The sequence below is a fragment of the Rhineura floridana genome, chromosome 2 (genome assembly GCF_030035675.1).
Source record: "Rhineura floridana isolate rRhiFlo1 chromosome 2, rRhiFlo1.hap2, whole genome shotgun sequence".
NCBI lineage: Eukaryota > Metazoa > Chordata > Lepidosauria > Squamata > Rhineuridae > Rhineura > Rhineura floridana.
In genome coordinates, this window is record NC_084481.1 from 88,584,748 (window position 1) to 88,597,669 (window position 12,922).

At 39.8% G+C, this 12,922-nt stretch overlaps 1 protein-coding gene across 1 annotated transcript in view; it reads right to left on the bottom strand.

Annotated features, from left to right (window-relative positions):
* MAP3K2 (mitogen-activated protein kinase kinase kinase 2) overlaps positions 1 to 12,922 on the bottom strand; it is a 91,293-nt gene that overhangs the window by 22,888 nt on the left and 55,483 nt on the right. The window contains exons 8-15 of the mRNA XM_061609216.1: positions 12,160 to 12,290; positions 11,306 to 11,385; positions 11,109 to 11,176; positions 8,187 to 8,279; positions 7,188 to 7,394; positions 4,853 to 5,001; positions 3,600 to 3,731; positions 1,334 to 1,463 (exon numbers count right to left, since the gene is read on the bottom strand). Of these exons, the coding sequence (XP_061465200.1) occupies positions 1,334 to 1,463; positions 3,600 to 3,731; positions 4,853 to 5,001; positions 7,188 to 7,394; positions 8,187 to 8,279; positions 11,109 to 11,176; positions 11,306 to 11,385; positions 12,160 to 12,290 (990 nt within the window). The remainder of the gene's footprint in view (positions 1 to 1,333; positions 1,464 to 3,599; positions 3,732 to 4,852; positions 5,002 to 7,187; positions 7,395 to 8,186; positions 8,280 to 11,108; positions 11,177 to 11,305; positions 11,386 to 12,159; positions 12,291 to 12,922) is intronic.

Sequence of the window (12,922 nt, forward strand, 5' to 3'; positions counted from 1 at the left end):
ACCTTGTGGTTTTTCCCATTACAGTGTTGCAAGAACACCTGCACTTGGCTGACTTTCTCTTCTCCTAAAGATACAGGATCAGTCTCAGGCCCTGAGCCTGGCAACCCTACTCCCCACCTCCCCTACCAGCGGAGTGACCACCATTGCTATCTTATGGATAAAAAGAATTATTCTACTACCTCTGTATGTGTGTGTTTATTTTTAATGTTGTTTTAGGCCACTTAGATGTGCAGCAGCCAAGGCCAGCACCTTGTAGGCAGTTTTTTTTAAAAAAAGTAACTGAAATGTAACTGTAGTGATTACTCTAGACAAAAAGTAAAGTAATCAGTTCCTTTCAGCGCAATTGAAATTGTAATAGTAATTACTACTTTTTTGGGCCATGTAACTGTAATTTATTACTTTTTAAAAGTAATCTTCCAAGCTCTGGTTCAATGTAGAATGCAATTTTTGATTCAGTGGCCTTTGCATCTAAGTAAATAGATTTAGGCTTGAGTGAATAGATCACTTCCTTGACAATGATCGAGAAATGTCTTGGCATTCCAGCCACAGAAGTAGGCCAAGGTAGAGAAGACAGGATGAGAAAAATACAGGAAAAATGCTATTGTTTTCCTTCTAAAACCATGATGACAAGTGTCATGGGATATGTGAGCCTGTGTCATTGGTTGTATTTCTCTAGAGAAAACAGCACAATTCCAAAGGACCCAAGAGAGAGTATAGATCAAAATTATCAGCCAAAGTCAAATTCCACCTCAGCCATGCAGTCCCTTTGGTTTAATCTTAGGTAAACCATTATTCTTTCTGCCTCTGCTTCCCATCTGCAATATGGGGATAACACTGGCATACTTTAGAAGAACATTTTACACATTAGTTTAGCAGTGTATGTGAAGCGCTTTAAGCACTGAGAAAAGCACTGTATAAATACTAATTATTGCCAAGCCCTGCTTTTTACATTCCTCTATTGAGAACTTCCTAGTACTGGAAAAGCATTCAGGACGAATAAAGTGGGAAGGAGTCACCTATTGTTACTGTGATTAATGCTTTAATGTTTTGACTGCCTTGGAGATAGTTTGAGACTTTTTGCCAAAGCAATATGTTAGAGTTTCCTGGCAGTGTTACTTGAAACAACATCTCGAAACTTTGTAAACTACCACAATTTTGTTTTTAATTGCTGGAAGAGCCTTGGATAAAACATTGACTTGTTTTAACTGCTCATCATAAAAATTTCACTCATGATTTACATTTAATTAATAGATTTAACTAAAAGAAAGAAAAACCATTCCATTACTTATCTACAATACAGCAAGTACACCCTCAACAATTTATGCATCATTACCTTTAATATCTCTATGTACAATCATGTTGCTGTGCAAATAATGAACTCCTTCCAAAATCTGCCGGGTGTATTTCCGAGTCACATTCTCTGTGAGTGCACCATATGCCTTCAACTGATCTTTAATTGAGCCCTACAGGCAAAGGAAGAATGAAACACCATAGCACCTGTTTTAATAATAGAATCATTCCTATTGGAAACCATTATATGAAAAATTGCTGCATTTAAAAATGTTTCTCAAGTTTATAGATGCAATTCTATAAAACCCTTCCCCATCGGGCCTTAACTCTAGCCCCTAAATGAGAACACCACAAAACACAAAGCCTTTTGAAAAGAAAACGTATTAAAATAATTTGAGTGAGGTTTTTTTAAAAAAATGATTTTAGTTACACTTTTCTAAAGCAAATGCCTATCAATGATAAAGTGTGACTTTCTCCTCAGTCTAGGAAACCAAGGACTGGATCCAAAGTTTCTCTTCCTCTGCTGGTGGAACAAATCCTTCCAGAAGAGGAAGGAACCTTTGGATCCAACATTAAAAATGCAACAGAATGCTGCTGTACTAGCTATTCCATTCAGGCGGCACACAGAGATCTAGATAGGATGCATACAGTTCCAGATGCTTTACCATGTTGCTGTAAACAATTTTTTTTTCTCAGCATGTGGAGAAATGCTATATATGTTCGTGTTTTTACAAAACATATAACAATGTTATATGACCTCTGTGACTGCAATGAAGCCTTGCGTTACACTGTTACAAGCCTGCTTAGCAGTGCTTGCTTGGAGATAGGTTCTGAGAGGAGAGAGATGCGATGCTTTAAGATTTTATTAGGTGGGGCCTGGATCAGGTGAATTCTTTCAGATTGCCTGGAGGTTCCAGGCCATAGGGAGTTAACTGTCAGTTAGGGAGAGCAGTTGGTGATAGTTGGAGTGAGGAGTTGTTTGATGAGAATAGCTGAGGGAAGAACTGAAGCCTATGTATTAATACCCCAGGTGTCACTAATAGTTGTGAGTTGAAGATCAGCATCGAAACGGTGACTGAGTTGGTCAGAGAGGCTGCCCCTGAAGAAAGATCTTATCAAAAGGAAGTGACACAAGTGGGTTTTTAATGCTGGCTAAACTATCCAAGCAGCTGGGAGTGCAACCAGAGAAGCTTTGGGGGCACAGAGTGAGATTGGCCCCAGTAGCTGGACTGCGTTGTGGAGGTAATTGGCTGGGGAGGTTTAGTGAAATTGGCCTGAAGGGAGAGCCACTTAGAGGCTGGTGACAACAATGGTGTCTCTAGAGTCTTCAGAACCCGTCAGCAAGCACCTGCTAAAATAAACACTAATATTCCCCTTTTGTAAATAGTATCTCCTTAACATACCTAAAAAGCACAGTGTCTTGTCTCTCAGTGTTGGTGTCCATCTCACACCTAAAGCCTTCCATACATGCTACCCGGAGGGTGTTAAAAGTATTCTGTGTGAATTGGTGGCCACAAAGAGTTAAGGAAGCCTTTGTTTACATAAAGTGAGGCTGAGGGACCTTGGGGAGAATCCCTGACAGAGAAATATGCTGTAACCCCTGCTATACATGTGGCAGCCTGCTTCCATCTGCAAATCCCTGTCACTAGCTTATAGTCCAACAAGGTTATATTTGAGAGGACAAAAATAGGAAAATGACTGAAGAAAATGACAAAGACCTGTTTAACTGGGGGCTTACAAGTAAGCCTCAGATGAAACTGATTATTCAAGTTAATCAAGACATGAAAATATTTTAAGTCTCCCCCTATCTGCCAGGCATATTTTAATTGAATTGGAAATGCTAAATATGGTCCTTCACAGTCATGTGAGAAGCAAAGATTTATACATCTTGCTATACTGATTGGACACATGGAATACAAAACTCTTTTGGGGTTTCCTGAGGTGCTGCTGCAGTCAGAAGCAGATATTTTAGTGGGGAACCTGAAGCCCTCTAGACGATGCTAGAAAACAACTCCCATCTTCTTTGACCACTGGCCATGCTGGCTAGGGTCAAGCTGGAGTTGGAGTCCAAAAAATCTGAAGTATAACAGGTTCTCCCAGGCCTGCTTTAGAGGGACTCTGTGTGACATGTGATGGTATCCTCTCTGGATATGCAATTCTGAGTATCTTCAAGCAGGCAAAATACACACACATCCTATTTGCAAAATTAATTTTCTCTCTTGTGCATGTGCACACGCGCACGCACACACACACACACACACACACACACTCTGTAGAAATTACTGTCTACCTCCAGATCTCGGGCTTACCCCTGGCATATATTCCATAAATATAGAGAGTGTTCTTTCTGGAGGATCCCTCAAGCAGCCATAATACTGAACAATTCTCTCATGTAGAAGGTTTTTCAGCAGCTGAATCTCACATTCAAGTGCATTTACCTCCTGAAACACAAGAGCACAGAATCAAACTTACCAGAATTTGACAAGCAGGATTGATTTAAAAAATGCATCGTTTTGTTCACACGTGAACTTGATGACTTTGAAAAGTCACATAGGTGCTCATCCTCTAGCTCACTATTAGAGATCTTAAAACTGCAGAAAGGTTACTATCTGTCACCTAAAGATGGGATTTAGGAGATTCCTTCCAGCTATTAGATAACAGAAGCCAATTTGCGTAGCACTGTCTGTTATCTAATACACCACCTAAAATTAATCTTTACTAATATAAAACTGGCATGTTTCTCTTGCACAAGTCCCTTTGAAATGAACATAAGCAATGCAACAGTCCTTATACTGTTTCTATTAATTGCACAGTGGATTGTGCTTCAGCCTCCTTTCCTGACTCCCTACAGTGATCAAAAGTAAACTTAACAGTTGTCATTTGCCCAGCTCATTCTTTCTTTAGCTACATTTATGGTTCAAACTAATATAAGTAGGAAATATTGTCAGGGTTTTTTTTAATGACATTGGGGGGGAATTCTTAATGTCCACACGGCAAAGTCACCTCGTAGCAACAAAAACAAAATTACAGGCTATTCATTGACAGGAAATTTTCAGAACACACAATATTCTCTAAGTAGTTGGGTAACAGAGATGTGAGGCTCCTCACCCCACATGAACTTCCTCCCTACATCACCCTTCTCGTTCATCACCCTTCTCTGTGTGCCTCCTCCGAGGGAGGTATGGACGGTAGCAACATGAGAATGGGCCTTTTCAGTGGTGGCTCCCCTTTTGTGGAATACTGTCTCCAGGGAAGTATGCCTAGCACCTCATTATTTGCTTTTAGGTGCCAGGCTAAATCACTTCCATTTGCCCAGACCATTGATTGTTAATTGAGACGGTACTAAGTTATGGTTTTTGGCCTTTTCATGCTAATCTTTTAGTGGGTAGGTAGGATTTGTCCGTTTAAAAATATTACTGGATGAGTACATTTAGGTGTTATGTTTTTATTATTGCTTTACATTTTTTTTAATGTCTTTTATGCTGTAAGTTGCTTTGAGACACTTCTGTGAGTGAAAATCGACAATAAAATAACAAGGACCAACTATTTCCAGTCCTCTTACCTTGCTTGTCTCTGGGCTGTCAGGATCAAACTGAACTTGTTTAACAGCTAGTTCGCGTCCTGTATCTGCATCATAGCATAGATAAACTCTGCCAAATGCACCCTGGCCCAGCAGTTTACCAAGTCTCCAGTTAGTTGGAGCTCGTGGGGCTGAAAATAGAATATACAAAACTTTTCAAATTCTATTAGTCAAGGAAAAAGAAGCAGAAGATTAAACCTTCCAGAAACATTTCAGCAAAGATCTATTTATACACATAAACACATTACATTTTACAATAGAAGTTTTTAAAGAGAACCTTTAAGGCGTTAATTAGTAGTAATTATCAAGAGTCCAAGTCATAAACTAATTTAAACTAGCTTTGTATTACTCACTTTACTATAACAAAATTCACTTAAAATTACAAAAAAAATGATATGGTCACCCATCAATGCATATTCCCCAAGCAATTTACAAAACATGTTGTAGCAATGCTAAGGATGTTCCATCTGTCAAGTACTCAGAGCAAATACCACTATGATATTTCTTTAACCACAGCAGTGTCATTAATACACCAGTGACTAATGTCTCTTGAAAACTTATCCATGCAACTAATATTAGTTAATAGTTAAGTAACTATTTAGTTTCAATCTGTACTAGATGCCTTTTCAATCTAAAGTATCCCATACAAAATACCAGTTTGAATTGAGGAGGCACTTAATACAGACTGAAACTAAATAGTTTCTTATGACACAAGTGTATTCAACTAGGGCAACAGATCATTACAGCTGCTTGGTCACATAAAATTTAGTAACTTTACTCCTTAGTCATGTGAAAGTTTTTTGTTACTCTACAACACAGTTTTCCTTAACATCAATGTACTCAAATATTTCCCCCTAATGCCCCAGATGTACAAACAGTGCATCTATTTGGAATTTCCAATTTCCCTACAAAACTGCTAGAAGCCAGTCATACAAGATACCTCTTAATATTTGACCCTTTTCTAGGGATATGCCTGTACCGGCTGTTTTTCCTGGGAAATAGTCACAAGCCACTCTCTGAACAAGTAATCCAATACACATTTATTTCTGCCCAGTATCAAAATGAATGTAAATCCTCTTCAGGCATTCAATATGAATGTGCAAAGGGGCAAGCAAGAACACACTGGGTGAATACCACTCCTTCAATGACATTGTATGTGCCAGGTACAAACCCCAGCCAAGGTGTGATTGGTGTTAAATCTGAAGGAAGCTGCTTTTCTTGTATCTAGGGTTCCCAGCAGAGAGACAGCCCTGGTGGCTCTGCTCATGAGCATCACTGTCGACTGCTTGACAAAAGAGACAGGATACTTATCTGCAAGTCATTTTTGTCAGTGTGAATTGCTAACATGTAAATAGTAGCACAGGAATGCATTGGGACAAAGAGAATCAAACTAACTGAAAAGAAACACAGGAATGCAGACACCGCCTTTAGTCCAGTAGAGATTGTGAAAAATACATGAAAACTTTAAAATAAATTGCAAAATAAATTATTTGAGACAACAGTCAGACAAGTATAAAAATTAAGATCTAAATGTTGCAATGTCCAGCTCGGTGCAAAACACTGTCAAGGCTGGCCTTATTATAAGGGTGGATGGGGCAACCACTCCAGAGACCACAAGCCACCATCCTGTGATACCTACAAATGAGAACAGGTGGCCGATGTTCCAACTAAACACAAGGTAACCCACTGATGGTGCAAAACATTGTCAAGAATGCCCCCTCCATGCCAATAGTACCAAATATGCATATATGTATATATGCATAAAAGGGATGGTGTGCCCCACAGTAAGCTTTGCACCACCCCAAATCAGACAACTATACCTCCAAGAGAGTGTCCTCTACACAATGGCATAGAATTGTGTGCAGCCTAATGTTTCTTTTGAGCACAAAACACTGTCAAGTATTTGGGGTACGCACTCAGTTTCTACCCACATTGGCTATTATTAGCATGGGGCTCCATACCTGACTGTATCTTGCGCCTAAACAAAGTGTTGGTCCAGGTGAGACTGTGCCAGAGGATTATGACAGTGTCTGTTATCAAAAGATATTAGCATTGATATAGCAAAGAAAATTTACAAGATTAGCATTAGTTTATTCTTTTTCATGATTTGGTGTTAATATGGCCATTTGTGTCTTAACTGTTTGAAAATCTAATCTACAAAAAAAAAGTTATGCATCAAGCTAGATATTTTAGTATGTTAACTTTTTTTGCTAGTCTGATCGTTCTCTCAAAAATAAATTTTGCAATCATTTTAAAGTTACCTTATTTTTACTGGACTTGTCTGCCACAAGGCATTACATTCAGCTTTTTTCCTTACAGCGACTAGGGGGACTGATATCCATGACTGTCAAAGTGGGATTGTCTATGTCGCTTCCTCTTCTTCGCGTCCGCCCATCTTCATATTCTGGAGTGAAAGTGCTGCTCCCGCTGCTTGTACTCAATGAGTGATCTGTTGGGCTGAAACTAACTGGGGATCGTAAGCTGTTTCCTTGGGTTCTTCTAGCCCTTGGAAAAGTTTTACGACCTGCAGAAATGAATAAAGAAACCTACAATACAGGACCATGAAACATGACCCCCATTTATACATTCCACAAGAAGCAAAGGACAGTAACAAAATGATGGGTAGACTTAGAGCCATATTATTGACCTCAGTGGCAGTCACAGTTAAGCAAAGCACATCAGACCTAGATAAAAAGGATGACTGAAGAAAGTGGAGATATCTTCCAGAGGAGCCAGATCTAGCATAATCTCTTGGGAAATTGTACTAGCATTTAGCAGACTCAGTTCCACCACTTAGAATCTAACACAGTTCTTCCCATATAGAAGGAAGAACTCTTGGGGAAGGGCCACAGCTCGGTGGTAGACCATCTGCTTTGCATGCAGAAGGTCCCAGATTCAATCCCCGGCATTTCCAGATGTCACCTATTTGAAATGGAAATGTCTTCTGTCTGAAACCCTGGACAGCCATTGCCAATCAGTGTAGACAATACTGAGCTAGACAGACCAAAAGCTTCCTGTTTCTAAAGCTACCATCCTTTTTTTTTTTTTACAATAGCATTTTCTGCCTCCAGGGCAACCCCAAAGGTAATGGAAATCAATTCTGTTCCTAAATGCATCACATGTAGCTATAAATGCATAAGTTATACCTAGAATTAAGAAATATTCAAAAACTGGAAGAGACCAGTCAAGAAAGACCTTTTTGTATTTCAGAAGACACACAATGGAAGATTAAAATAATTTGTTTCCTGGATAGTAAAATACATTATGATTTTGAACAAAAAGCATTAACAAAAGTGTTAAGGGGCCTACAACTCACCATCATTGCAGTCTTGATGATGGTATGAAATATGATACCTTCGAGGGTAAGTTCCACCTTTGCCAAACTTCTCAAATATTGGTAGATCATAATCTGAAGTGAAAAAATTATGTTTTTGTTTTCCATTAGGCTACTTAAGAGTCCTAAGTTGAAGGAAAAAGTTGAATGAGGTAGTCAAGACTACATAAAAGGCTATGGCCTACTTCATACAATTATCTCCAAACTCGAGTCTGGAAAAAGTATACACCTAGTAACACGCAAAGGGCAGCATGTGTGTCTGTGTCATCGTGGTTAAGTACATATTTTTTGATGTATGGATTTACAATAATGCAAGCATTCACATTGCTATTCATATACTACCAAGGAGTTGCTTGTTACCTAGGTTCCAAAAAGCAGGCTTTTGTTTTCATATTGTGCTCTTATACCTAGGGTCACCAATGCATCATCCATGGATGCACCTGCCAGAGCTTTCTCTGGTACTCACAGCATCCTCCCTTCTCCCATTGCAATTAGACTTGAAATAAACCTTCTGCTGTAACCAATAGAAGACTTCATTCGAGCCTAAACTGCAACAGGTGAGGGGTGATATTGGGGGGAATCATAGCTAGGGCAGAAAGGGTTATTTCTTCTGTTTCCCAACTCTGATCCACCCCCATCACAATTAGGATTAGAAATTCACTCTAACAGAAAGCTTTTCCCCAGCCTAATTTTTTTTTTGGGGGGGGGGTTATCTTCCTGGGAAAGGAAGACTTTTCCCCCAGCTTTGGGGAAAAAAAGCCCTTTTTTGAAGCCTGACTGCTGGTGGTGGGAGAATGAGCAGACAGGTGGGCATAGCAGTTTGCGGTGTGGGTGGGCACATGTGACTACAGTGCAGATGTGTGTATGATGTCCACAAAGGTTTCTCAGGTTCCCAAATATGCCCACTGCCCCCATAACGTTTGACAACCCCAGCCTTTGCTACTGCATAGTGATTCTTCACTTTAGGGTAGACAAGCCTTTTTTAGCCTAAGGGCCACAATACTTTCCCAGGTCAGCATGCCCATGGTGCATAAGGCCAAAAAGCAGGTGTGGCCACCCTACACTGTTGCACACACAGACATAGTCTCTTCCCTACATTAGGTGACAGGGTCTAGAACAGCCATCCCTATCCTTTTGGTACCCAGATGTTGCCAGACTACAACTCCCATCAGCCCCAGCCAGCATAGCCAATGGTCAGGAATTATGAGAACTAGTCCTGCAACATCTGGAGACCCAAAGGTTAGGAAAGGCTGGTCTAGAATCCGGAAGTAGGATGCTGGTCGTAGTGCCGGTATGGGTGGACACACTTCACTTTCTCCTCCCAGCACTACAATATTACCCATTGCCACCATTAAGAACCAATGAGGAGCATGTCAGAGTGCTCAGGAAACAGGAAGGAACACTCCAATCTGCTAAAATGTTTCCTGAGTACTAGTGATGGCAAGCACTCAGGAAATGTTAGAGTAGCTTAGACCACTCTTTCCTGATCCCAGAGAACATCAATCTGCTCTTCCAGAAAAATCTGCCACCCCACCCCAGTTAGGATTGTTCTGTCATTCATTTTGTGACATTTAAATTTCATGTGGAACTACCAGAACTAAGAGCATGATTTTGATCATCTGCTTCACTGATGTATTTGGGGTTTATGAGCACATGCTTCATCTCTAATTGATATATTGATTCAATGCATTTCGGAATATATTCCTTCCTCAGGAGCTAAAAACATTCAAACAAACTCAAATTAGTGTTGTGGAGACAACACATTCGTTATAAACATAGGCATACCATTTTTTTAAAAAAAATTTAAGACCACAAGATAAAACCACAACATACGGAAAATTCTTTACCAATGCCCCACACTGAATATAAATCAAACTCAAAGGCTGCTGGTGTTCATACTGAGTATAGAGATTAGCTCAGCTGTATAATCACTGTATTTGGGAATTTTAATGATACAGCTAGTACTTACAGTGAATAACTCACATGTACAATTGTAACAGTCAACCAATTTCCATGTAGAAACCCTGTTTCTTATTTTATTTGAACTCAGAAAAATCCAAATCTTCATTTAACTTAGAGGTCCCAAGAGATTATTGTTCTTTTAAATGCTACCATGGGCTGTGCTGTTAGGCCTGGCAAGTCTTGGACCAAATGCCAATTGGAGCGAATATATGTTTGGAGTCTCTTTGTGATCAGATTGAATGGAAGAATGCAAACTATACCGTTCAGTGTGGAGCTTTGGTAAATAATTTTCATTGCTTTTACAGAGCCAAGGAAATATAGCTCCACAGATCAGTACAGGGCAATGTCTGTTTTTCTGGGGGGAAGAGTTTTTGAAGCTGCTTTGTTATGGCGATTAAAAGGTTCTGCTTTATTTTAGCCATATATTGTGGTTTTATGTTAGTTCAACATTAGTGAATAGATATGTGTCATTGTGAATCACTGGAAAAATGTTAAATGTTTTTTTAAATGATTTATATTGCATGTGGTCTTACATTTTTTTTTAAATGTTATGCCTATGTTTATGTTTATGACCCATGTGTTGTCTCCACAATGCTAATTTGAGTTTGTTTGAATGTTTTTAGCGCCTGAGGAAGGAATATATTCCGAAATGCATTGAGCAACAGAATAAATCTATAACTAGCACCAGAGCTTGTCTCTCCTCTTTTTGATCTTTGTTTGGTGCTTTTTCCCTTTTTGTTCCTGATATATTGATTCACCAGTTTTTCAAAAAAGGTATCATACAATTGTATTATTTGCTCTTTGTAATTGCTACTACAGGCTCTAAGACAAATAAAATGTTACTAGGTTAAACTTTATGCATGCATCCACACACACACTAAAGTTACAGTAGAGGGTTTTGTAAGAACAGCACTGGAAACTGCGCCCATCTCTTTTACCTACCAGAGAATTCTTGGTGATTATCTGGATAGCTCTGTGCTCTTGGCATCCGGGATTTCGGGTAGTTGTCTCTACAAGTATAAAACATTACAATTATAAAACATTACTATTACAGCCTTGTGTAAAGAGCCACCTGAATTCGGTTAATTCACTGTTTTAAGGAACACAGCAGAAAGGAGTACAGATCATGTAGTCCTTACCCATCTAAAGGGCTGTCAAGTGAAGGGCAGCTTCCTGAGCCAGAGTTTTCAGGACTACTCAGTGATAATGGATCAAGCATCTGGAAGAAAAAGTACAAGTGAAAAATACACCCTCGTATTGATAGGTCTTCAAACTGTGTAACATAGGCAACATGCAGCATGCTAAGGAAAGGCAGACTATGGTTATCCATTTTCCCGTAACATTCAGGATTGCTCACTAGAGTACATTATACATTGTGGTATCTTTGAAGATGTCTCAGAAACTTCAATTAGTAATCTGGCAGATGTATACTGAACTAAGTAGATACTTGCTAAGTGCATATTTGGACAATGGAAATATTGTTTAAGGAGCTGCACTATCAGTGCATTATCAGAGATCTTTGGGGATGGGAATTAGAAAATCTCACTGTATATGATTTTTCTGAGCAAATCTGACAACTCAGAAAAATGCCCCTCTGCAAATCCCCACCAACCCACACAGTTCCCCCAAACCATCCCCACCAACCCACACCTCCCAAAACACATCCCCCACCCCCCATTCACTTACCTGCAGTAGCATTAAGGGCAGGAAGGGAAAGGTGGTTTTTCCTTCCCTTGTTTTCTGTTGTCCTGGCACACTGGTTAACAGCACACCAGGGTGCAAAGCCTGGAGGATCATGGCAGCTGTAGTTCTAAGCCTGGAAGATCATGGCAGATGTAGTTCTCCCAAGGGTGCTCTTGGGAGAACTGCATTTCCCATGTTCTCCTGGGTTTTTTGCCATGACCCATGAATAATGGAGAAGGTGGCTAAGGATCTGTGTAACATAGGCAACATACAGAGCAGCTCTGTTTACCAAAATGAAGAAAATGCTCACCTGGTCCATGCTTTCTGGAATGAACTCGCCCTCACTGTTTATACTGGTGAATGACCCATTCCGGGCCACTTGGTGCAGCTCATCTGGAATGTACCCTGGAGGAGGAGAGCTTCTGTCACGAGTATAATAACCTGTTGATTTTTAAAAGTATGTGAGTAGATCAAAGACATCCTTTTGCCAAAAAGAATCACCTATCTATTTGATTTTAATATCAAAGCATGTGACATTTCTTTGAACATCCAGAGATGTTGCAAGGCACACAATTTACTACCAAAGCAGGAGACCCACTCTGCAGCACAGAATTATTTCATATTTTAAAAAAGGCTTAAATCTTGAACTGCAATGTATGCTTTAATGCATCGTCCTCACTTAGTACACTAATTCCTAAGGGGGGGAGCTGTTTCATTTCACCCAATTAGCATATATTTTGAAGAATAATCAAAACATACCCCATATGTTTTGATAATCAAAACATCTCTCCAGATAAAGCTTCAGTCATAGGAAAACTGTTATAGAACTCCAAATACTGTTGCCAGCAAGACAACAAAGGGTCAAGGTTATCTGTGTGCCATCAGACCCAAGTCATATGTCAAGGCTGCAGATAGTGAGTGAGCCCCTCAAGTCTGATTTGTCCCTGCGTGGGATGGTGTTGTAGCCACGTCAGAGACCATTCACAGGCCACAGTCACCCTGGGATATGACAGGGTGGTCAGACACAGAGCTTGGAAGTAACTCGGCACAAATAACGAGTTACTTGTAATTCA